General features: G+C 43.6%; 1 protein-coding gene across 4 annotated transcripts in view; it reads left to right on the forward strand.

The window, feature by feature from the left end:
• LOC147098705 (serine-rich coiled-coil domain-containing protein 2-like) overlaps window positions 1-27358 on the forward strand; it is a 730402-nt gene that overhangs the window by 276857 nt on the left and 426187 nt on the right. For all 4 annotated transcript variants that reach the window (XM_085970759.1, XM_085970755.1, XM_085970756.1 and 1 more), the window contains exon 5: window positions 12961-13090. In XM_085970759.1, coding sequence (XP_085826885.1) covers window positions 12961-13090 — 130 coding nt within the window. The remainder of the gene's footprint in view (window positions 1-12960; window positions 13091-27358) is intronic.

Raw genomic sequence — 27358 nt, forward strand, 5'->3', positions numbered from 1 at the left:
CTTTCAGGGAACATAAAAAACTGACTGTAAAAGCTTCTATAGATATGTGAAGAGAAAAAGATTAGTGAAGTCAAGCGTAGGTCCCTTACAGTCAGAATCAGGGGAATTTATAAGGGAGAACAAAGAAATGGAAGACCAATTAAATACATACTTTGGTTCTGTCTTCACAAAGGAGGACACAAATAACCTCCCAGAGAGGTCGGGGAACATAGGGTCTAATGAGAGGGAGGAACTGAAGGAAATCAGTATTTGTAGGGAAATGGTGTTAGGGAAATTCCCATGGATTGGAGGGTAGCTAATGTAACCCCAGTATTTAAAAAAGGTGGTAGAGAGAAAACAGGGAATTATAGACCGGTTAGCCTGACATCGGTAGTTGGGAAAATGCTAGAGTATATTATAAAAGATGGAAAACAGTGACAGGATTAGACAAAGTCAACATGGATTTACAAAAGGTAAATCATGCTTGACAAATCTACTGGAATTTTTTGAGGATGTAACTGGTAGAATTGATAAGGGAGAACCAGTGGACGTGGTGTATTTGGACTTTCAGAAGGCTTTCGACAAAGTCCTGCATAAGAGATTAGCAGTAAGATACTGACTTGGATAGAGAACTGGTTGGCAGACAGGAAGCAAAGAGTTGGAATAAACAGGTCTTTTTCCGAGTGGCAGGCAGTCACTAGTGGGGTACCGCAGGGATCGGTGCTAGGACCCCAGCTATTCACAATATATATTAATGATTTAGACGAGGGAACTAGATTTAATATCTCCCAAGTTTGCAGACGACACAAAGCTGGGTGGGCGAGTGTGCTGTGAGGAGGATGCAGAGAAACTCCAGTATGATTTGGACAGGTTGGGTGAGTGGGCAAATGCATGGCAGATGCAATATAATGTGGACAAATGTGAGGTTATCCACTTTGGTGGCAAAAACAGGAAGGCAGATTATTATCTGAACGGCAATAGATTGGGAAAAGGGGAGGTGCAACGAGACCTGGGTGTCCTTGTGCACCAGTCGCTGAAGGTAAGCATGCAGGTGCAGCAGGCGGTTAAAAAGGCAAATGGTATGTTGGCCTTCATAGCGAGAGGATTCGAGTACAGGAGCAGGGATCTCTTGCTGCAGTTGTACAGGGCCTTGGTGAGACCACATCTTGAGTATTGTGTGCAGTTTTGGTCGCCTTATCTGAGGAAGGATGTTCTTGCCATGGAGGGAGTGCAGTGAAGATTCACCAGACTGATACCTGGGATGGCAGGGATGACATATGAGAGATTGGGTTGATTAGGCTTATATTCACTAGAGTTTAGAAGAATGAGAAGGGATCTCATTGAAACTTATAAAATTCTAACAGGACTAGACAGACTAGATGCAGGAAGGATGTTCCAGATGGCGGGTGAGTCCAGAATCAGGGGTCACAGTCTAAGGATAAGGGGTAAGCCATTTAGGACTGAGATGAGGAGGAATTTCTTCACCCAGAGAGTGGTGAACCTGTGGAATTCTCTACCACAGAAGGCAGTTGAGAATAAGGGGCTGCTCTTTCAAAACTGAGATGAGGAGAAACTTCTTCACTCAGAGGGTAGTAGGTCTGTGGAATTTGCTGCCCCAGAAAGCTGTGGAAGCTACATCATTAAATACGTTTAAAACAGAAATAGACAGTTTCTTAGAAGTAAAGGGAATTAGGGGTTACGGGGAGCAGGCAGGGAATTAGGGGTTACGGGGAGCAGGCAGGAAATTGGACATGAGTCTATGTTCGGAACGGTCATGGCCCTGTGGGTAACGGAGCAGGCCCAGGGGCCGTGTAGCCTGGTTCTGCTCCTACTACTTGTGTTCTAATTATGTGTTAGATTTCAGGAGATGGTTCTATTCCTGTTCCTGGCTGGGGTGGAGATCACCGTTTATAGAAGGTAAGTACTGTAGAAAATATAGGGACAGTGATCTCCTGGACGAGTTTCAATCGCCTAGATGGGTCGGAGAGGAATTTCCCAGATTTTTTTCTTCTCCCAAACTGGCCATTGGGTTTTTTACCTGGTTTTTCGCCTCTCCCAGGAGATCACATGGGTTCGGGAGGGATGTAGAGTGATAGTAGATTTGAGGTTAGGATCAGATCAGCCATGATCTTATTGAATGGTGGAGCAGGCTCAAGGGGCCGATTGGCCTACTCCTGCTCCTATTTCTTATGTTCTTATGTTCTTAAATCATCATTATATATATTCAAGAAGGAGTTAGATATAGTTCTTAAGGCTAAAGGGATGAAGGGATATGGGGAGAAAGCAGGGACAGGGTACTGAATTTGGATGATCAGCCATGATCTTATTGAATGGCGGAGCAGGCTTGAAGGGTCGAATGGCCGTCTCCTGCTCCTATCTTCTATGTTTCTATGTTGTCATTTTCCAAAATTCCATAGATTCTAGAATGGTTCCTGCAGGTTGGAAGGTAGCAAATGTTATCCCACTATTTAAGAAAGGAAGGAGAGAGAAAACGGGGTACTAAAGACCAGTTAACCTGACATCAGTAGTAGGAAAATGCTAGAATCTATTATTAAGGACGTGGTAACTTGGCACTTCGAAAATAATAATAGGATTGGGCAGAGTCAACACGGATTTATGAAAGGGAAATCATGTTTGATGAATCTGTTGGGAGCTTTTTGAGGTTGTAACTAGCAGAATAGATAAGGGGAACCAGTGGATGTGGTGTATTTGGATTTTCAGAAGGCATTTGATAAGGTGGCACACAAGAGGTTATTAAACAAAATTAGGGCTCATGGGATTGTGGGTAATATACTAGTATGGATTGGTTAACAGACGGAGAACAGAGGAGGAATAAACGGGTCATTTTCGGGTTAGCAGGCTGTAACTTTTTATTTATTCGTTTTATGGGATGTGGGTGTCGCTGGCAAGGCCAGCATTTATTGCACATCCCTAATTGCCCTTGAGAAGGTGGTGGTGAGCTGCCTCCTTGAACCGCTGCAGTCCATGTGGTGAAGATACTCCCACAGTGCTGTTGGTTAGGGAGTTCCAGGATTTTGACCCAGTGATGATGAAGGATGGGCGATATACTTCCAAGTCAGGATGGTGTGTGACTTGGAGGTGATGGTGTTCCCATGCGCCTGCTGCCCTTGTCCTTCTAGGTGGAAGAGTTTGCGGGTTTCGGAGGTGCTGTCGAAGAAGCCTTGGCAAGTTGCTGCAGGGCACCTTGTAGATGGTACACACTGTGCCGGTGGTGGAGGGAGTGAATGTTTAAGGTGGTGGATGGGATGCCAATCAAACGGGCTGCTTTGTCCTGGATGGTGTCGAGCTTCTTGTGTTGTTGGAGCTGCACTCATCCAGGCAAGTGGAGAGTATTCCATCACACTCCTGACTTGTGCCTTGTAGATGATGGAAAGGCTTTGGGGAGTTAGGAGATGAGACACTTGCCACAGAATACCCAGCCTCTGACCTGCTCTTGTTGCCACAGTATTTATGTGGCTGGTCCAGTTAAGTTTCTGGTCAATGGTGACCCCCAGGATGTTGATGGTGGGGGATTCGGCGATGGTAATGCCGTTGAATGTCAAGGGGCGGTGGTTAGACTCTCGCTTGTTGGAGATAGTCATTGCCTGGCACTTCTGTGGCACAAATGTTACCTGCCACTTATCGGCCCAAGCCTGAATGTCGTCCAGGTTTTGTTGCATGCGGGCATGGACTGCTTCATTATCTGAGGAGTTGTGAATGGCGCTGAACACTGTCCAGTCATCAGCGAACATCCCCATTTCTGACCTTATGTTGGAGGAATGGTCATTGATGAAGCAGCTGAAGATGGTTGGGCCTAGGACACTGCCCTGAGGAACTCCTGCAGCAATGTCCTGGGGCTGTGATGATTGACCTTCAACCACCACTAACATCTTCCTTTGTGCTAGGTATGACTCCAGCCAGTGGAGCGTTTCCCCCCCGATTCCCATTGACTTCAGTTTTACTAGGGCTCCTTGATGCCACACTCGGTCAAATACTGCCTTGATGTCAAAGGCAGTCACTCTCACCTCACCTTTGGAATTCAGCTCCTTTGTCCATGTTTGGACCAAGGCTGTAATGAGGTCAGGAGCCGAGTGGTCTTGGCAGAACCCAAACTGGGCATCAGTGAGCAGGTTATTGGTGCGTAAAAAGCGGAAGCAACATGCTATAGACAGGGCTAAGCAATCCAACAATCAACGGATCAGATCTAAGCTCTGCAGTCCTGCCACATCCAGTCGTGAATGGCGGTGGACCATTAAACAACTAACAGGAGGAGGAGGGTTGATAGCACTGTCGATGACCCCTTCCATCAATTTGCTGATGATTGAGAGTAGACTGATGGGGCGGTAGTTGGCCGGGTTGGATTTGTCCTGCTTTTTGTGGACAGGACATACCTGGGCAGTTTTTCACATTGTCAGGTAGATGCCAGTGTTGTAGCTGTACTGGAACAGCTTGGCTAGAGGCATGGCTAGTTCTGGAGCACAAGTCTTCAGCATAATAGCCGGGGCCCATAGCCTTTGCTGTACCCAGTGCGCTCAGCCGTTTCTTGTTATCACGTGGAGTGAATTGAATTGGTTGACGACTCGCTTCTGTGATGGTGGGGACCTCGGGAGTATGCCGATATGGATCATCCACTCGGCGCTTCTCGCTGAAGATGGTTGCAAACGCTTCAGCCTTGTCTTTTGCACTCACGTGCTGGGCTCCACCACCATTGAGGATTGGGATATTCATGGAGCCTCCTCCCGTTCGTTGTTTAATGATCCACCGCCATTCACGACTGGATGTGGCAGGACTGCAGAGCTTTGATCTGATCCGTTGATTGTTGGATTGCTTAGCCTTGGCTATAGCATGCTGCTTCAGCTTTTTTAGCAACAATTTCAGACTATAAATTGGCCACTGTATTTCTTTATTTTTTTCTCGTTTCCTCACATGGTAGCTGTTAATGTTGCTGCCATCATCATTCACACCTCATCTCGAGCCATCTTTTGTTTCTTAACTTGTCCCATTACCTCTCCTTTTGCCTTGCACCATCATTCCTTTTGTCAGTCAATCTCTCCTGCCTTCCATCCTATCACAGACCTCCCCTTTGTTCTTTCCTCCCCTCCTCCCTGCCGCTGCTTAAAAATCTCTCCTTCCTAAGCTTTTCCAGTTCTGACGAAGGGTTCGACCCGAAACGTTAACACTGTTTCTCTCTCCTCGATGCTGCCTGACCTGCTGAATGTTTCCAGCATTTTCTGCTGTTACCTCAGATTTCCAGCATCCGCAATATTTTGCTATTATATTAATGGAAGGTTCACCAGACTGGTTCCTGGGATGGGGGGGGGGGGGTTGTCCTATGAGGAGAGATTGAGTAGGCTCTGCCTATGTTCTCTAGAATTTAGAAGAATGAGAGGTGATCTCATTGAAACATACAAAAGTCTTACAGGGCTTGACAGGGAAGATGCAGGGAGGATGTTTCCCCTGGCTGGAGAGTCCAGAACCAGGGGTCACAGTCTCAGAATAGAGTTGGCCATTTAGAACTGAGATGAGGAGAAATTTCTTCACTCAGAGGGTGGTGAATCTTTGGAATTCTCTACCCCAGAGGGCTGTGGAGGCTCAGTTGTTGAGTATATTCAAGACAGAGATCAATAGATTTTTGAATATTAATTGACTCAAGGGATATGGGGATAGTTCAGGAAAGTGGAGATGAGGTAGAAGATCAGCCATGATCTTATGGAATGGCGGAGCAGGCTTGAGGGGCCGAATGGCCCACTCCTATTTCTTATGTTCTTATGGTCAGTTTCGCTCAGTGATAGCCTCTGAGTCAGATGCCAGCAGGTTCAAACTCTGTCCCAGTCCTGGGACAATCATGTACGATGACATTTCAGGGCTGCATTATCGGAGGTGCTGTCTTTGAGTAGATGTTAAACTGATGTGTGTCTGCCTGTTCAAGTGGGTGTGAAAGATTCCATGGCACTTTTTCCAAAGAAGGACAGGGTACTCTTCTGGAGTTTTGGGCAACATTCATTCATTCCGTGAGCAAAACCAGCAAACCGGTTAACTGGCCAATTTTCTCATTGCTGTTGATGGGATCTTGCTATGTGCAAATTGGCTTTGCATTAGCTACAAAATAACAGTGACGACACTTGGTAAATAATTCATTGGCTGTGACGCACTTTGGGATACCCTGAGGATGTGAAAGTTCTTTCCTTCTGTTTTTTTAATTGGGAGTTGGCCGTAGAATAATAAGGAGCTCACAGTTGGTAGCTAAGGTATGGTATTAATAAAATTAAAGATATGGTCATAATATCTGATCGTATAAAACGAAGGAGAGCAGCAAAGTCAGAGGATGAGGTTAAAACATTTGCAAAATAATTTACTTTGTTGTGGAATTGGACAGACAAGTAGCAAATTAAGTATGTTGCATATAAATTTGAAGCATTACACAGAGGTTTATACATTGTGTGCGATGAATGGAATTGAACTAGCACAAGGGGACTGTGAAAGAAACCCGGCAATAATAATAGACGAGCCAATTTTTATGTCTAGACAATGTGATGAAAGAATTAATGAAATGAATAGAATGCTAAAATGTATAGCCAGAAGAGTAGAACACAGGTTTACAGAAGTTATACTGAAACTTTATGATGCATTGATAAGATCATACTTGTCTTCAGTTTTGGTCATGCTGCAAAAAGTGAATTTGAGAAGGTGCAGGTAGAGCAATAAAACTTGTATCAAATGTGTAGGTTATGAACTATGAGGAACGAGAAAAACAAAAACAAAAACAGACTTGCATATAAATAGTATCTTACAACATCTTGAAAATGTCTCACAATGCTTCACTTATATAGGGTCATACAGCAAGATCCCACTAGTAGTAATGAGGCAAATGGTGAGTGAGGGAGGAACGTTGGTTGGGACACGGGGGAAGCTTTACCGTCTGAAAATGAGATGGTTAAGATGCGACCTAATCGAAGTGTGTAATATATTCAATGGTATCGATAGATACATCTGGAAGACATAAATGGAAGATAGTGACAATTAAATTGAGAACTTCTTTACTTAGAATAAGAAATGCTTCTGGAATAATCTACAGGAAACTTTCTGGTATCCAGCACTGACGGGACCGAGCTGGTGCCGTCCCATCAAAACTGCCGTAGAAACCAGTGCTAATGTTAAAACATACGGAGCTTCTGAGCTCCGTGTGAAGCAACAAACCCTGTTGCTTAGCAACAACTTCAAAACAGTCGGCGTAGCTTGCAAGCGTCTCTGTAGCTAAGCAACAGCTTCAGCTAGACCTTGCAGAGCCACGACTGCAGAAAAAAAGCAACAAAAAGAAAAAAAACTTATCTGAACCGACTCCTGAATTTTGCCGGTGGATAGAGCTTTCCGGACATTTAACCTCCGGATAAACGAAAGTTTCCTGTACTAAGCAAGATAATGGAGGTAAAAATATTGGGGTTATTCAAGATACAATTAGATGCCATAATGGTAGAGTTGATATTCTAGAGAATTGAGCTTTGATGGTTGAACGGCTTTTCTCACCCTACACTGTTGCATCAAGTATGGTGCACTATAATGCTAATCCCCATGGCACAGCCCTATTGACTCCCAGTCAAAGCTCTTCTCATTTACTGCTAACTGTGCTTGGTGAAAGAATATCGTCTCGAGTCTTTAGGCGCTTTCCTTGGTTTCTAGTCATATTGCTGAATTCAGTTGACTGTTTTAAATCTCCTGCTACATATTAGCATATTTGAATTACAGGTGTGTTGAGAGTGACTGATTCTGAATGAGGTAATTAACCATTCTGTTGTAAAAGATATTAGTGTTAATATTGGTGGTTATCACCTTGTTTAAACTTTAGGGTACTAGTTAATGTTCCTAATTTCAATTTGTTTAATCTGTGGAGTTAAGCTATATCAAACTTTGATCTGTAAAATACCTCTATATGTAGAGGTTTTGATCTAGTCACTCACTAGAAGTAAAATTTATGGAAATTAAGTTTAGCAAAGCTTTTCTTTCACTTAATCTGATGTCTATCATGCACTGTACAGTAGCTGGCTACTGGTCTGCTTATTCGTGAACCCTTGGGAGCATTTGAAGTGCAGACCTCTAGGCATCAGCAGCAGTGTGTAGATTATAATCAGATGGTTCCAATTCCCTGCGTTGCAGGCAGTTGGCCATACCTGAATTTTAGTCGTCTTGCTGGCTGCCTGCCATGTGTCCCCAGAAGCCCACCAGGTTAGCATCAGCTTCCTCAGTCCACTGCCTGCCACCTGCCTATGTTGGAGAATCACACCTTCAATTTGGTCACAGCTCGCAGCCAAGGCAAAGGGAGGAAATGGGATCAATGCTGCATCAATTTTGTGTTAGGTTGCTTTACTGTACAATGTTTTCGATTCAGATCAGCTTGTGCATTTCAACAGAAACAAGGGCCATATTCAGAGGGCTTTGTCAAATGGAAAGTTTCTATTTTGGGCACTTCCTTCAAATTTGATGTGTTGAGAGGCCACTAGATTTACAATAGATGAGGCAGTATGTTACAGTCCAGTAATTTAGCTGAATGGTTTTGATCCCTTGTTGAGATACCGCGGCAAACGTGGGAGTCGAGACCAGAGCTATTGAAAACACAACTGCTTTATTCCAACCACATGACAAACAGGAACTAGAAAAGCCCGCGCATCCACTTAAATACTTCCCAGACAGGAAGTGCTCCCGGCAGCCTGTCCCTGCGGGAAACAAGTTGCTGGAGGAAAGGGCCCCCGGCTGGGGGCTTCTGCTTAGACTGTCTGTGCCGCCGTGAGCGGATTATGTCCAGTGGTGGCGTGTCGCCACACCCTCGTATAAGCAGATGAATCGACTTGATAAGCTAGGGCCTTTCACCCTTGAAAAGAGACATCTGAAAGGGGACCTTTATTGGAAGAAAGAAAGTAAAGCCATGGCAGTAATAGGAATATTCTAGGGTTGGTGTTCTGGGAGGGTAAGATCAAATGCACCAAATGGCTTTCTTCATCTGAATCTATCTTTGACCTTGGCACATGTCAGGAGCAACATTCTCTCTAAGCGGCCACGCAGCTGTCTGCCGGTCCGCCGCAGCCCGGAACCGACTTTTCTAATGTGGGCTGTGGCGCGTTAAAGGGACCGCGCACCTAAATTTAAAATTAGGGGGAACATTGGTCAGGAGTGAGGTAATCTTAACAGTTAGAGCAATTATATTATCTCTAATATCTTCAATATAATAAGAAATGCTTCTGGAATAATCTACTAAGCAAGATAATGAAGGTAAAAATATTGGGGTTACTTGAGATAAAATTAGATAAAACTATCTTCACTGCTTCTGCATTTCTAATGGCTTTCACAAATGCTATGTGGGTGTTTGTCTTTGACAGTGGTACAACAGTTTCAGCTCTGCCTACTGGAGAATAGAAAGAGTCTGATATCATTAGAGATCGACAAACAAGATAAAGAAGGATGATTTCACACAATTGTAATTGCATTGCTTATAGAGTGTAGCAAAATGCACATACTTTTATCAAGCTAGTGTGGGGGAGGGAAAACAATGCAATCACTCTTATGATTGGCTTCTCTTGTACTGTGGAAATATCAAATCTTGTGTGATGGGGAGCATGTAAGCTCGGACTAACTGGACTCGCTGTCTCAAATGTTGAATGTTCCTTTTAGCTGCCTTAATCTTTGCCTGATCCACTACTAAAGATGCTGGGTTTTTTATGATTGTGCTTCTGTCAAGTGGTTTGGCGCATGTTTTTACATTAAAGGTGCTGTATAAATGCAAGTTGTTGTCTGTAGTCACCCCAGGTACAACCGCCAGCTCTGGCAAGGTGCCAAGTAAAATTGTCATTATAACTATTTTTGGGCACATACCGAGCACAAAGACTTTTGGAACACAGTATGACTACTGCATATTTGGGGAGGAGGAGATGGGGCAATTAGCAACACTGTTCCATACCTTTAAGAGCAATCTGTAACTCTAATGTCCATTCTATCACTTTTTTCACAAGCAGTATTATAAACAATTTTTATTATAACTGATTGAAAAGGCTTTGACAAAGTCTTTTGCTTAGACAGCTCTGGTTCAGTCAAACAACATCAAACTAATTAATGTTCTACACTGCATTGATTGTTAATTATCTCATGATAAATAATATTTCCCTGGTCCTTTATGGGCTGGAATGAATCTCTCTTGGTTTCTGTTAAGTCTGTGTGTTATATTGTGAATTACTACACAGACCACAAGAGTAAACTTTAACAGGTCTTTACTAGTTGAAGGTCAGGGCGGAACTGCCCAATAAATCATTACACAGCACTTATATACCGGTGTGGTCACCGCCGGTATTACAGTATACAGCAGCCAAGATAAAGTAGTGCAACTCTTAAAATAGTTCTCTTAAAGGTGGAACGGTTACTAAAATAGTTCTCTTAAAGGTGGAACGGTTACATACACTACAGTTTCAGCCATGTAGTTAGTATTCACAACTGTCACTGAAGAATCCCACATTTTTCCCTGGAGTGGTTTCGCCATTGAGTTCTCTGGCGCATACGTCAGTGGTCAAAGCTGCAGTTTGCAATTGCATGATTATTTTGTCTTGGGATTATTTTTTCTTCTTGGTGCATAAGTGACACTGGCAAGGCAATAGTTATTGCTCATCCTTAGATGCCTGAGGGCATTAAGAGTCAACAGTATAGTGTGAAACTAGTTGCATGTAGGCTAGACTGGATCAGTGTGTCGGGTGCCTGTCCCTGAAAGACAGACAGCAGTAAACCAGTGGAGTTTGTCTGACAATCTAGCAGCTTTCATGGCTTTAGCCCACAGATTACCAGATTGATGGAATTTGATTTCTGAATTTGCTGTGGTGGGATTTGAACTTGTGACCTTTAGGTTGCGAGTCCAGTACCAGAACCATTCGGCTCCTGTACTTGTAAAACTCAAATATATGTTTAGAAGTCATTTATATAGATGATCCCAGGAAAAGCTCTACTTATTTTTTCCAAAGAACTTTACAATTAACAGCAACTGAGACCTTGGGGAGGAGGTTGGAAGTTATGTGCTATTAACAGAAGTTGTACCTGATGGTCTCTGCACGCAGCAATATTATTGGACTATGATAGAGATGAAGACAAACCAAAAGCTAAGGGGGGAAATTCGGTTGCTTTGCGCCTCCCGTTAGCGCTCTCTTAGGGGTGCAAAGCAACTAGCGCCCGGGTGCAGCACCGCCAACGCCTCCTGCAAAATTCAGCGGGAGCTTAGCGGTGGCAGTAAACGTTAGCGCCCCGCGGCGTTGCGCTGCTGACGATGACGTCATCGCTGTGCGCAGCGCCACAACCGCGATCTTTGGTAGCACCCCCTGACTTACCGCCGGACGCTATGTCCGACGGGATCAGGGGGGCCGACCTGCGGGGTGCCGGAAGGCCATTTTTGTTGCTGGCCGCCTGCCAGCACCTGCCCCCGTTGCCTACCCCAGCCTCCTGACCATTCCCCCCCCCCCCCCGCCCCCCGCGGAGTGCCGGCTGCGCTCCGTGAGTCCAGCATTTCTCTTGTGTGCAGGGCTCTATTGCCGGCACTCCAATCTCTGGTGGCCCAGCTGGGACCCAGGTCGCGCTGCGCAAGGCCCTTCCCCTTAAAGAAGGGGAGGAAGGCCTGCAGTACTGCGGCGCGATGTGCCACAGCGACGCGATATTCCCTCGCAGCGCCCCAAGAGGGAGGCGGGGCGCTTCCAGTAGCGTCCCGCTTCCCTCTTGTGGCGCTACTGATGAATTTTGGCCGGGGGGGTGGACTAATTTTTTCGGGGTGCTAAAAGTAGCGCTCCGACGAAATTAGTGCCCCAAAGGGGGTGCGGCTCAATTTTCCCCCCAAAATCTCTCTTCATCCCAGTATCGAGAGGTTTGATGAAACAAAGCAAGTCAGACTTTGCATCAATTATTTATTATTATTAATAATGATTTTAAAATCCATACACGCACCAGATTAATACAAGAGCTGTTTTTTAGGGGGGCGGGGGAGAGAGGGGATATCCCAATTTTTCTAAATTCAGAAAGAATGTCACTAAGTATGTGCAAACTTCTGTGTATGCATGGCTGCAGTCTTTTTTACATTTTGGAGGTTTCTTTTCAGCCCTAGTTCTTGCAAACACAATGAGATCTAGCAACTTTACCTTTTAAAATAATCCACTTGTTTGACTTTGAGGAGGTGCGAATCCATGCAACTGAAAGTCAACTGAATGTCTGCTGGCTCACTCCGCTCTAGTGCACGGACCGCTGTAGAGGTCCTGTCAAGCCTGTATTACCCATGGAATTCAGCATCACTTCAAGGTGATCAGGCAATTTTAAATTGATAGTACAGGTAGACTACCCTTTATCCGAACTTCCGAAAACCGAAACCCTCTAAAAACCGAAGGTTTTTTCGTTCAGCGTAAGTCGTGCGCACGACCCCGCGCCGACCCCCCCGTGGACCCGCCGGCCCCGACCCCCCCCCCCGCGGACCCGCCGGCCCCGACCCCCCCCGCAGACCCCCGCCGACCCCGACCCCCACCGACTTACGCTGAGCGTCAGAGTAAGTTGTGCACACGACCCCCTGCCGACCCGACCCCGCCGGCCCCGACCCCCCCCCGCGGACCCCTGCCGGCCCCGACCCCCCCCGCGGACCCCCGCTGACCCACCTTCCGAAATCCGAAATTCTCCGAAAACCGAAACACGGCTGGTCCCGAGGTTTTCGGATAAAGGATAGTCTACCTGTAATTGTGAGTTCCTTTAGGCTTTGTTCACTTCAAATCTAAGACGATCTGTCTCGTCCATCCCACAGAAAACATAAATGGTATGGAAAGGACTCTTTTCAATGCATCCTTCTTTGTGCCACATCAAATTTATTGAGAAGCTTTTTGATCAAGCTTGTTGGCGTTCTGTGCATAATAATGGAAAACTGATGTAGCAATAACACCACAGGAGATGTTATTTCTCATGTTTTTTTTTATGGCCTTTTTTCTTTAGAGGCATGTGAAAGTATGGCTCACCTGGAGAGATCGGAGAGAGGAAGCAGGAACCAAGGGTTCTGGAGGAAGAGATATCCACGCTGGAGTGGGCAGGAGCAGTATCACCATGCGAACAATGAATTACAAAGGTATGTTTTCTTGCACACGGTAAAAGCCATTTGAAGGGACAAGAGCAAGTGTTCCCTGGGATAGAAATTTTCTCAGTTCAATTCAACTTGTCTTCGTTGCAACTGAAATGCAAAGAGAGACTCGGAAAAATCCAATTATAGAGCTAGACTATCACTGTTAGAGGTCAAAATTGAGCTGAGCTCTTGTGGTATCATCGTGCCGTTCTTTCTGATATTGATTGCAAATTGTATAATCCAGGTTTGACTTGTTTGTTATATGAACAGAAACAAAGAACAAGTAAATTGGGGTCAGTATGTTTTCCCACTTCTGCCAATTCAGATGTCCGATCTCTTTTAAATTTAAAAAAAAAATCTGGGATGAGTTCTCAGTGTTGGAGTTTATAGAATCAATGTCATCACATTGTGAATGGCGGGAGGGGAATTTGCCTCGAGCATATGTTGAATAAAAGATGTTCACAAGGAAGCCATCAACTTGTCATGGTAAGTTAGTGCTTCAAGTGAATGGAAACAACACTGGAAATCTGTGCTTTTGAAACTGGATGACAACAAAATATCGTCGGCACACTTCAGCTTTTTCTTACTGCGCACATTCCGAAACTGAACTTCTGTGATTCTGCACTGCACATAGCTGCTGCCACTTGTGTACATGTTGTTCTTCACCTTGCTTTCCTTGCCATTAGGTGGGGTGCAAGAGCAATCCAAGGTGACTGGCCCTCTGACTTTTTCCCCTTTTAATTTCTCTGTGGCAAAGCACTTGGCCTCTTGCCAGCATCTCCTGTGACAAACTGTATCACAGTATGGTATGGCAGTTGTAGCTCCTATGACCGGAAAGCCCTGCAGCGGGTAGTCAAAACTGCCCAACGCATACCCGGCTACCGACCATAGAGCACATATACCAGAAACGCTGTTTACGGAGGTCACGGTCCATCATCAAAGACCCTACCCACCCCAGCCACAGTCTGTTCGCCCTCCTGCCATCTGGGAGACGCGACAGATGCATTCGCACCCGTACGACCAGATTTAGGAACAGCTTCTTTCCCAGGGCTGTCATCCTACTGAACTCCACAAATAAACTCTAAAGCTTGCACATCTGCCAATGCACTTTATTATGGTTATGTTTATGTTAATGTATTTCAAGCCAAATGTATGTTGAATGTTTAAATGTCTTAATCTAAATGTACACTCTCGGGAGCCGCAAGCCTACATTTCGTTGTACTGCACTTGTGCACTAACAATGACAAAAGTTGATTTGATTTGATTTAATAGCACGGGTGATATTACAGTCTGACACGAGAGGTAATGGGTGCAAACAGTGTTGTATAACTTTCAGTTTTGTCTTTTATGTTGGCCTTTAAGAGACTCCAAAAGTTCCTAAAATAATCTGAGACTAAATCACACAAGAAGTTATCTTCCCTCTCCACGTATGAAATGCCATAATCGCATTGTTTCACTATCTCTTTCTGTTTCCAGGAGGGAAATCATTCCTAAGTGTAATTGCAATGCCCAATCCTGCTACATATATTGAACGGCATAGTACAGTGCACGCTGTGTTACTTTAATACAGGCACGACTGAGGCCCTGAGAGGCACGTACATTTGTATCCCATTGTTTTTCTGTAGGGCTTAATATTGAATTGTAGTCGAAGGAGTCGTGGATTGTTTATTGGAGATGTAGGTTTGGCATGAGGGTCAATCATGGGCACAGTGAGATCCTTAAAACGAAAATTGCACCATAATGTTTTGAAACACATTGTAGAGAGGTTAGCAAATTTTTAGGAGTTAGTATTTGTAGTAGGTATTATTAGCTACAAGGTGAGGTCAGAGAGATACTTCATGTCACCGTCTTCGATGAAAAACATGTAACTCTATTCTTCACATTGTTAGACTGCTTTGATAGTTGAAGAGAAATGTAGAGATGTGTTTTTATATTGCTTTGTAATGCCTCTTATGTTCTGGCTGTATGTAGGTTATCTTTCCTTATAAATGGAAAACCAAGAGTTCTAATAGCAAAAAGGTACTGCTTTCACAGTAGTTGGCAGCAGGTTTTGTAACTGCTACATTGCAGAGTATTTACCTGCTCAAACTTTTCATTGAATCTGTTTTTAAAAAGTGGGTTCTTTTTACTTATTTGACAAGTGTTCAGGTAAGTGACCTTGTTTAAGACTTGATTTCCAACTATTACCATCCCTATTAACATTCACCTGAATAATTATTAACATTACTTGCTTCTGTTTAGGAGGTGTTCAAAGAGGTGATTTACAGCTAGTATGAGCCAGTAAAGCATGGAAATTTGATGTATTACCAGCAGTCATTTACACATGAATGTCACTGTTGGAAATACTTTCAGAAACAACGAGTAAATAATATGCAGCTATAACAGTAGAGTAAATGGGGCCAATTCTGATTCCATAACACTTACATATGCCCTGACTGATAAATAATGAAAACATGTAATCTTTATCTCATTCAGAAGTGCCAAGCAAACGTACAACAAAGCTGTTGTTAAATCATTCCAACTTGGTACTGAGAATAGTGCCATGCTTATACAGATAGCAGACTTCCAATATACAAGTAGTTGGATTGTTTCTGATAATTTGAAAATGGCTTTGTGCATTTCAGGAGAATAAACCTGTGAGCTGCTGGTTAGTCACTGAATCAGCTGTAATATTTGCATTATATGGTGCAATGAAAAAGCAAGTAACTGCCTTTAAACTGCACCCCCCCCCCCCCCACCCCACCCAGTAATATTCCATTTAGAGTCAGACGTATATAAACTTAGCTCTAAAATAAAAACATCTAGCCTGTTGCCATAGCAATCTATCACACCGACTGAGGCCATTGAACTCATTGGGCTGGATTTTGTCAGTGTGGGCGGGCGGGGGCGTGTCAGGACCCCAACTCCTAAGTGATGTGTTGAAAAAGTGGGATTTTCCCCTAATTGGGCAATTGATTTCCTGAGTGTGGGAACCACTGGCCCAATGAGTCTTTTCATACACAAAGTCGCCTCCTCAGGGCTGGTAAAATCGAGCCCATCGTGTCTGTGCCGACTCTTTGCAAATAGCAATCCAAAATAAATCTAACTACTTCCTGCTCTCCTGAAAGCCCTGCATCTTTCTCTGTTTCAAGGATTTATCCAAATTTCCCTTAAAAGATGCACTGGTTTCTGCCTCAGCCACTCCCTATGGTAAAGCACTCCATGCTTCAACAATCGTTTGTGTAATTAAATTTCTCCTCATTCTCTTAGTCAGTTTTAAATTGATGATAATTCTTCACTGCTTTCCCAACTTGAGGAATTTTTTTCCCTATTCACTATCAAACCCCTTCATAATTTTGAAGATCTCTGTTAAGTCTCTCAGAACTATTTCCACTGGAGCAGAGCAGGCTAATATTTCAAGTTACAGATATCTTATCTGCACAAAATGTCCATTAGGATATGGTATGAAAGCATTAGTGCAAAGCCCTAGCCTTCCAACCAAAATATGTGGATTAAACACCTTAGGGACATATGTTAGCCAGAGACTGTAATGTTCAGCCTCCGTCCAGAACTAAGAAAGTACCCAGCAGTCTGGATCTCCTGTTTGCAACCTCGCAAGACAAGTTCCCCCTCAGCAACGTTCCCCCTCAGCAACGTTCCCCCTCAGCAACCCAACAACACCAATCCAGAGGGAGGACAGGCTGATTACAGACAGACAATGGAAGCACTTGCTGCACTAGAGAAGCGACAACCCAGAAAAGGTATGTTAATGAGTTTCTTGTCCTCTGCCGACCCCCTACTTCCGTGGTTACTGATTCTGAATCATGTAAAACTACTGTACAATTATGCTTTCAAAGTGCCTCTGTGTTACAAGTATTTCTAACTGATATGTAAATCACTCTCTCGCTTTTCCCTTTTTAAAACAAAAGTCTATTTGCTGTTACTGCCCTGCTCTTTAATGTTAGTGAGACTCAACACAGCGTTGTGTTAGAATCAAAACTAGCTGCCTAGGTGCTGTGGTGGATTAAAACTCTAGATTTCAGGGAACTTGCAGGATAACTGGGGTGGGAGGTAGAATATTTCACTTTGGCCTGATTCGGGGGCTTGAGATTAAGATAAATTGTTGGGTAGAGCACAGGGATTTTATCTCCGCATTGGACCTGTGCTATACCTGATCTGGTTGATTACACTAGATACCAAAAGTGGAAATGGTGTTACATTCCCATCACTGGCGCAGCTCACCTTGCTCAGCACCAAAAAAGCCTTGCTTTCTTTAGCTATAAAAAAGCAGTTTGCATCATTAATCCAGCTGCAATGGGACCATAGATTTCCATCATAATGAAGGGATATTCAGGGGAATAATCCATAGTTTTAGCAGCATTCCTCTCCATTGTTCTGTACCTGTTGGCAAAATCAGCTGGAAAGTTGACATTTTCACAAAAAAAAGCCAGTATGTTATTGGGTGAGTTTATTATTTTCTCCTATAGAAAAGGGGGACAGTACCTTGAATCAAAAGTCTACATCCTGGTACATCAATGAACCGGAGTGATCAGCACCGACTAAATTTCCCATGTTTCATAGTCGGAATTAAGGATACCGACCTATGCAACAAGTTTTGTACAAAGTCTGTTTTGTAATTTCCATAGTTGTTCTGTTGACCTCTACTCTTCGAACCTTAAGCTAGGCTTTATCACTGAGGATATTTAGTGGTGTGAGTGTGCAAACCACACACCAGATGGTATGAGCAGGAAATAGGAGCAGGAGTAAGCCATTCGGCCCCTCGAGCCTGCTCCACCATTCAATAAGATCATGGCTGATCTTCTACCTCAACTCCACTTTCCTGCACTAACCCCATAATCCTTGATTCCCTTAACATCCAAAAATCTATCGATCTCTAGCTTGAATATACTCAACGACTGAGCCTCCGTAGCCTCTGGGATAGAGAATTCCAAAGATTCACCACCCTCTGAGTGAAGAAATTTCTCCTCATCTCAGTCCTAAATGGCCGACCCCTTATTCTGAGACTGTGACCCCTGGTTCTAGACTCCCCAGCCAGGGGAAACATCCTCCCTGCATCTATCCTGTCAAGCCCTTTTGTATGTTTCAATGAGATCACCTCTCATCCTTTTAAACTCCAGAGAATATAGGCTCAGTCTGCTCAATCTCTCCTCGTAGGGCAATCCCCCCCATCCCAGGAATCAGTCTGGTGAACCTTTGTTGCACTCCTTCTATGGTAAGTATATCCTTCCTTAGATAAGGAGACCAAAACTGTACACAATACTCCAGGTGTGGTCTTACCAGAGCCCGATATAATTGCAATAAGACATCTTTACTCTTATACTCAAATCCTCTTGTAATAAAGGCCAACATACCATTTGCTTTCCTAATTGTTTGCTGTACCTGCATGTTAACTTTGTGATTTGTGTACAAGGACACCCAGGTCCCTCTGAACAGGAACATTTCCCAATCTCTCACCATTTAAAAAATACTCGGCTTTTCTATTTTTCCTACCAAAGTGGATAACCTCACATTTCTCCACATTATATTCCATTTGCCATGTTCTTGCCCACTCACTTAGCCTGTCGATATCCCCTTGAAGCCTCTATGCATCCTCCTCAAAGCTTACATTCCCACCTAGCTTTGTATCATCAGCAAACTTGGATATTACATTTGGTCCCCTCATCCAAATCATTGATCTAGATTGTGAATAGCTGAGGCCCAAGCACTGATCCTTGCGGCACCCCACTAGTATGAGGATTCACCAATTGAATTTTTCCTGAAGGTAGATGTTGTCAGTCCTTAATTACAGTAGTTTAACTATGAGGTACTGCAGCTTTAAGAATCAAATGAGTCGCATGGTATTCTCTTAGGTACAAAAGTTTGTTTTGAGATTGATTTATACTTCTGTTCCAAATGTAGGACTTTTTGTCATAACAAAATTACCTTCCTGTGAGAGGCAGTTTAATACTGTGCAGTAAGCATTTGACTGAAATTTTAACTTGGGTTTGTGCCAGATGAAGATGATGCAGCTACGTTGTGTAGGCTACATTATTGATGGTTTTGACATCCATTCCATGTTGCATGTGTTGTCCTGCAGCTTTAATCTGTGCTGAGTACGCTACACAAAAACTTTCTGATTTTAGCATTACTTTAAAAGGATTTTAACTGATTTTCTTAAATCTCCCCATCTAGATGTTTGTAGTTTTGCAGAAATAACTTCAATGACCTTGAAAGGAGTTCACTTTCAAGTTTTCATTATCTGCTGCTTGAAGGCTTTTCATTTCTTCCTGAAATTGCATTGGCTTAACCTGTTGAGAGCTGAAACTGCAGCTAATGAAAAGAGTGTGATTAGACAAAACCATCAGGGAGAAAAACAGCGGCACAGACTCGATGGACTGAATGCCCTGTGTGATAATAATAATAACTTACGGGAAGTTATGTCATCACTTCCTGTGAACTATGAACTGTGTACATACCTCACTTCCTGTCATGTCACTTCCTGTTGGACTGGTATAAATACTGGACTGTTCAGTATTGTAAGAGGCTTCTACCAGAGGCATGGTAAAGACCTCTCTTGTATATAGTGTGTTTGTAAGTTGCTTAAAGCTTACCTTAAAGTTACTTGATGTGTAAGACTCCTTTTCTTACATCAATTTAAGCAACTTAATATTTACACTCTCAAATACTAGACCTTCGGTCAAACTCTGAGTTAAGGATCCAGGGAACCACCCATCATGGAGAGAATCCTTAGACCTATTCGTCTGGACTTGGACCCAAATACACCAGCAGCTGGCAGGGTATGGAAGCATTGGTACCGTACTTTTGAGAATTTTCTGGATGAATGTGAAGCAGATGCTCCTACTAGATTGAGGATACTTATCAACTATGTGACCCCAAAAGTGTTCGAATATGTTGATGAATGGGATAATTACGATGAGGTGATTCGGGCACTTAAGAAACTGTATGCCAAGACTCCAAATGAGGTCTATGCTAGACATCTACTGGCCACAGCCCAACAAGGGCCAGGGGAATCGATTAACGAATTCCTTCAAGAACTTCGCAATCTCAGCATAGATTGTAACTTTCAGGCAGCCTCAGCTGAGCTGTACCACGAAGAAATGATTCGTGATGCTTTCATCTGCGGGATTGCCTCTCCATTTATACGCCAGCGTCTACTAGAAAGTAAAACACTTGAGCTACAAAAAGCTTTTGACCGAGCTTGTTCTCTGGACTGGATTTGGCAAAGAGAAATGCAGACCTCTATCAGCTGCCCAGATCTCGATCTGCTGCTGTAACTGCAACCAGACAATTCAAGCGGTCTCAGGTGAACCCTATCATGGGGGAATCTAATTCTGATAATTCTGATGAAGAAGAGGAGGATGACCCCACTTTAGCAGCCTCTTGGCAATCTAGGAGGGAATGCTTCTTTTGTGGAGATGCTTTTCACCCTAGGAAAACCTGCCCTGCTCGCAATGCAATCTGCAGTTATTGCAAAAAAAAAAAAGGACACTTTGCTAAAGTTTGCCTATCAAGGACCTCTACGAGGGCCAATCCAGCTAAGGCCTACCGAACTGCCCCAATTAGGGCCTATCAGGATGCTCCAGCTAGGACCTATCGAGCTCTCTCCCGAAGAAGCACACCGAGAGTTTTAGCCACTCTCTGTGCAACGACACCAATTACAGCTGCTTGCCCACAGAACCTGTCTCATGCAGCTACAAAAGTTTCAATTAAAGGGCATACCTTAGATGCCTTAATTGACTGAGGAAGTACTGATAGTTTCATTAAGGAACAGATTGTTGCGAAATTGAAACTACATGTCTTCCCATCGGACCAGGCAATTGCGATGGCTCAGTCATCACTGAATACCAGAATCTCTGGCTTTTGTATTGTTGATATGACACTTAATGGTCGCATGTATCCCTCCACCCGACTTTCGGTACTCAAGGACTTATGTAGTGATCTCCTCTTAGGGCTGGATTTCCAGAAACAGCATAAGAAACTCACTATTGAGTTCGGCGGATCCAAACCTGGTCTTACTATTTCTAATATACCGTCTAAATTACCGTTTTGTGCATTATCAGCAGCTCCACTGGATGAACCCTCATTATTTCCCAGTATTCCGCCTCGATGCAAACCAATAATAACGAAATCGCGGCACTTTAATCAGGAAGACCAATCTTTTATTGAGGCTGAAATCTCTCGACTTCTAGCAGAGGATATGATCGAACCATGTTCATCGCCCTGGCGGGCTCAAGTCGTCATTGTCAAGAATCCTCTAAAACCTCACAAACAGCGACTATGCATAGATTATTCGCAAACCATCAATCAATATACCGACTTGGACGCCTACCCATTGCCACGCATTGATGATATGGTTAATAAACTGGCCGAATACGAAGTGTTCTCAACTTACGATTTAAAAAGTGCCTATCATCAGGTACCCTTGAAGGTCTCAGATAAGCAGTACACGGCCTTTGAGGCTAATGGACGGCTGTACCAATTTCGTCGCCTCCCATTCGGGGTTACTAATGGAGTGGCTGTCTTTCAACGGGCAATGGATGGCCTGGTTAAACAGGAAAACCTAAGGGATACTTTTCCCTATCTTGATAACATTACCATTGCAGGTCACGATCAACAGGAACACGACGCCAACCTCCAAAAATTTCGGGATGCCCTCCATCACCGTAATTTAACCCTGAATGAATCCAAATCTGTTGAGTCGCAACCGACCATCAACATCCTTGGCTACTGCGTAGGTAATGGTATCATTAAGCCAGACCCAGAAAGACTTCGCCCGCTCCAAGAGCTCCCGTCACCTAAGAATCCGGCTTCTTTACGTCGGGCTCTCGGTCTGTTTGCATACTACGCTAAATGGATTCCTCATTTTTCGGACAAAATCCAACCCTTGCTGCATGCTAGATCATTTCCACTGGGAACAGCAGCTGTTGCAGCCTTTAACCTTCTCAAAAAACAGTTGGAGAAAGCGGCTCTTCACTCCATCGATGAGAATCTCCCTTTCGTGGTTGAATGTGATGCCTCGGAGGTGGCGATCTCGGCTACTCTGAATCAGGAAGGTCGTCCTGTAGCATTTATGTCCAGGTGCCGAGCTACATTATCCTCCGGTTGAGAAGGAAGCCACAGCCATCATCGAGGCAGTACGGAAGTGGAACCATTTTCTAGCTCGCCAGCACTTTACATTAATCACGGACCAACGATCAGTCGCCTTCATGCTCGATAATCGAAAACGAACCAAAATTAAGAATAATAAAATACAACTTTGGAGGATGGAACTGGCCTCTTTTGGTTATACAATTCTCTATCGGCCAGGCAAGGAGAATGTGGCCCCGGACACCCTCACACGGGCATTCTGCTCCACTATGTCGTCCTCGACTCTCATGGATGTCCACAATGGATTGTGTCATCCTGGCGTTACGCGCATGCTACATTTCGTACGATCACGGAATCTCCCTTTTTCCACTGGAGATGTAAAGAAAATATGCTCAGAATGCCGGCTTTGTGCGGAATTAAAACCTCAGTTCTTCCGCCCCTCAGATGGTATACTCATACATGCAACCCAACCGATGCAACGACTTAGCATCGATTTTAAGGGCCCAGTGCCCTCTTCAACTCGGAACACATATTTGCTCACCATGATCGACGAATATTCATGTTTTCCGTTTGCCTTCCCCTGCTCCAATATGCTGGCGTCCACAGTAATCTGCTGCCTTGAGCAGGTATTTTCTCTCTGTGGCATGCCGGCTTATATTCACTCAGATTGGGGTCCATCCTTTATGTCAAGGGAACTCGAGGACTACCTCTCAGAACGGGGAATTGCTACAAGCAAAACAACACCATACCACCCCATCGGAAATGGGCAGGTAGAGAGGTATAACGGTATCCTCTGGAATTCCGTACGTCTCGCTTTAAGATCTCGGGGCCTACCAGACCAGCAATGGGAAACAGTGCTTCCGGATGCATTGCACTCTATACGGTCCCTGCTTTCCACAGCCACAAATACTACACCTCATGAGCGGTTCTTTGGATTCCAGCGTCGCTCATCTCATGGGACATCACTCCCGTCATGGCTAACTACTCCTGGACCTGTATTACTCCGAAGATACGTTCGGACGTCTAAAAATGACCCTCTCGTAGACGAGGTCGAACTAACCGATGCCAACCCCACCAATGCAAACATACGATATTCCGACGGCCGAGAATCTACCGTATCATTACGGGATCTGGCTCCCTGCCCACCAGGACCTAGTGGGACATCGGGTGATGGCATTGCACCAGGAAACTCTTGGGACCTATCAGGTACCCCTCTCCAGGATCCTGATCGGACACCAACTAGCTTGGTGCCGGTAGAACCCCGTACTCAAGGTTGTGACCCTCCCAGTACCGCGCATGAAAGTACTGATCCGCCACAGACCAGCTCTGCACCTCCCTCTGAACAGAGGCAGTCCGACTTTGAACCGATTGGGGCTCATACACGGAGCCATGATCTCCCCGACCCTTCACAGGGTAATCTAGGCCACACAGACTCTGACCAATGGCCAACCGCATGTAAGCGGACCAGCGACCCTCTACGACGGGAACTCAAACGGGTGCGACTCTTCCTCGTTCGGCGGCTGCGGAACAAAAGGTAGACCACAGCCTCCTAATCCTGCAGGAGGGAAGAATGTGATAATAATAACTTCCGGGAAGTTATGTCATCACTTACTGTGAACTGTGAACTATGAACTGTGTCATACCTCACTTCCTGTCATGTCACTTCCTGTTGGACTGCTATAAATACTGGACTGTTCAGTATTGTAAGAGGCTTCTACCAGAGGCATGGTAAAGACCTCTCTTGTATATATTGTGTTTGTAAGTTGCTTAAAGCTTACCTTAAAGTTACTTGATGTGTAAGACTCCTTTTCTTACATCACCCTGTTTCTGTGCTATAGCACTCTGTGATTCTCTAAGAACAAAGACGAGGGAAAATGTTTCAACTTCCAGAATTAACTGCTCAAAATTGAAAATGACTTGCACCATCTTAAGTCGTGCTTAATTACTTAAGAAATTCACTTAACCTAAATTTTCATAAACCCTTCAAATAGGTGGCATTTCTTCAGTATTATTCCCATCTCTTTGGATTGATTTCTGTCGCTTTTGTAGTATATTATTGTACCCAGAATTTTAAACAAAAAAATCCATATCTGGTGCATCAAGCTTGTCCCATCCAGACATGGTGCAACTTCTGTGCACCATCAATCCCCTCCCCTCCATTCCCCACCCCCCCCTTCACTCCGTCACGCAATCTCCTGGGAGAAACAGAAAAAACTTCAGGCCAATTTAGGAAAAACTGGGAAGTTCTTCTCTCACCCCCGAAGGCAATCAGTCAAGGTCCAGGAGATTGAAGTAACACACCAATAACCCCAGTTAACCTTCAATTGCCATCTATAACTTGAGATGTGCCACCCTCTCAGGAACACATCAAGCTCCCTTTTAAAGGACTGCAGTGAACCAATACTTGCCAGACATTTTGGAAGTTTTTTTTTTCCAGAGGTCGATAACGCTTGTATTGCTCTTCCTCGCGCTTATGGAACTCTTGGAATATTAAAAAGCAGTAAACTTTTGAAACTATTCCTCATTAAACCCATTTTGCTTGCTGTGTTCGAACAGGGTTTCACCCAGGAACTCTTGTTAGAATGCGGGATTTTGGACTCGATCGGTTAATGCACCATGTGGTGCAGTAATAAACCATAAAGATGAGGAAGGCTACAGGATCACTCGCTGTTCTGGGAGAAAAATGAACTAATAAACAATCTCACGCATTCAGATTATTTCTTTCTGGAGCTGAATAGGAAAGCTCGATTTCATATGCATTACAGTATCTTGGAGTGTATAACAATTTGAAGTAGCTCCAAACCATAGCAACCCTCATTGCCAAGCTGTTATTAATTTGGAATGATGTTAGTTTTGAATGAAATTTGGCACAATTTAGACCTATTTGGATATTTCAGAATTTGTCCATTAGAAAAATACTCAATTTTTTTAAAAAAATCCAATTTTTACTCTTGCTGAGTTTGAGAAATTTCAGTGTTGGATAATTAAACACTTTATACGCTCCAAGATAATACATAAGAAATGTAGGGCTTTCCTAAATTATGTGTTCAAGTCTCTGGAGTGGGACTTGAACCCCCGACCTCCTGATTCGGAGGCAAAAATCCTACCACTGACACCGTGGCTGTATAAGACGATGACTTTATTCTCTGGCTTACCATGTGCACTGCTATGGGAGATCAACTGATATCCAAATAAAAATCTTCTGTCTGGTGTGCATCTGTCACACTCCAACATCACATTTTGTTAAAGATACAAAACAATCTAAAAAGGGCAACCATTTCATCCTGGGTCCTCACCTGGAGCCTGAAATTTATAACTTCAAATTCACCCTAGAAATGTTTACACAATTAACTGGATTCTCCACAGGAAGAATTTGAGCAGTGAGTGACTTTATCCAAAACCCCTCACAATTTTGAACACCACTATTAAATCTCCCCTTAACCTTCTCTGCTCTAAGGAGAACAATCCCACATTCTCCAGTCTCTCCACATAACTGAAGTCCCTCATCCCTGGTGCCATTCTAGTAAATCTCCTCTGCACCCTCTCCAAGGTCTTGACATTCTTCTGAAAATGTGGTGCCCCGAATTGAACACACTAGTCCAGCTGAGGCCTAACCAGTGTTTTATTAAGGTTTTGCATTACTTCCTTGCAATGTCCTGTTTTATGTTTGCTCAGCTAGTTTATGGTTTGCTCAGTCCTGTAAAATGGCTCATTTGTTTTACCCAGATTGTAAATTTAAAATTATGTACACAGATTTTAGATTTAAATGGTGGCAGCACAGATGACCTTAAGTTTAACATGTCCAGATTCTGGCAATCTGTTTTAAATTGTTATTTCATTTTATGAGTATTGGCTGATGAGCGCACAAAGTCAGTCAGCAGCCTCGTAACATGGCAGTGCTTAGGCGATTATACTCCGCAAAATGATTCCTTTTTGAAGTATTGGCAAATTATGGCCCATTATGTTTTGTTGCATTTTCCTGAGTACTAAAAGTGACTACTAGCTCCTCGGTTGTAGCTTTTATCTATAGGGAGCAATTTTCATGGCACTGATGGTGCACTCTAGCTGCATGCTTTTATAAACCACTTGGGATCATTTCAGCTCATTGTACACTGTAACTCATAACTTTATTTCTCACACTAAGTAAGATTTGCAAGGTGCATTAATAACTGCAAGGAGATGGTATCCCCTCTCTGTCTCTGGCAGAGTACTGCCAATACCACAGCAAACATGTTGGTGTAATTGATGCCCAGCTGCAAGAGCGACATCTGTGGCAATAAAAGTCTCGGCAGTCAATTTTCTGAAAGTGTTGCAGTTAATGTCTGTCCCGTTGTACCACAATGGCATTCTGAGCATGTTCTACAAGTCGGGGTCCATGGTAATTCAGAGCAGCCATGCATGTAATTAACCCACCTCTCTTTAATGCTCCACAGAGAGAACGGAGGCAGAAAGGGCAAAGCTGTGCTTTATTCTTTCACGATTGAGTAGAAAGCTCTATCTCTAAAGTCCTGTCTGCTTTGCATTTTCAGGTGACTGGTTTTTCTCTTGGTGATCTGTGATATACATACATCAAATATGTACATGCTGTTTAATAAGTAGATTGTGCAAAAGTCACACACATGTAATGGATATATATGAGTAAATTAACACATTGTAATCTAATTATGGAGTTCATTCTAATTAAACTGTGACACTGAAACATGAGTGAGTTTATAAATATCTGAACCCTGAGCTTGGAATACAACTTTAAACTCTGACATTGGTTTCTATTAAAGTAAAATGTTTTGTTTTACTTGATGTATCTTGTTGATTTAAAGCCAGTATTTATCTGATGATCTCCTTTATGGGTGCTAAACATTTGCAAAAGCATATTGATGCCTTGTGATGATGTAACTTTCTGTTGCAGGATTTTATTTTGTAGCCAATAATGGCATTTACTGCTTTCAATTCTTCAAAACCGAGTGATCCGAGTTGACTGAGGGATTAATGTTTGCTGAAAGACCAGAGCCTAGAGCTGACTGTGAAAATTTGCTTTGTGCATTTGTATGACTTTCATTTGCTTCCTATTTTAATAGAAGGTTGATTTGTTTTGTTTTAAATGTTTTAACATCTGTTAAAATAGCGGAAAAGAAATATCATACAAACACGTTGAACCTTGAAGTGATTGCTTGTGATAATATATGAACG

Source organism: Somniosus microcephalus, chromosome 29 (genome assembly GCF_052327205.1).
Source record: "Somniosus microcephalus isolate GS21.2 chromosome 29, FLI_Smic_1.0, whole genome shotgun sequence".
NCBI classification, from domain to species: Eukaryota; Metazoa; Chordata; class Chondrichthyes; order Squaliformes; family Somniosidae; genus Somniosus; species Somniosus microcephalus.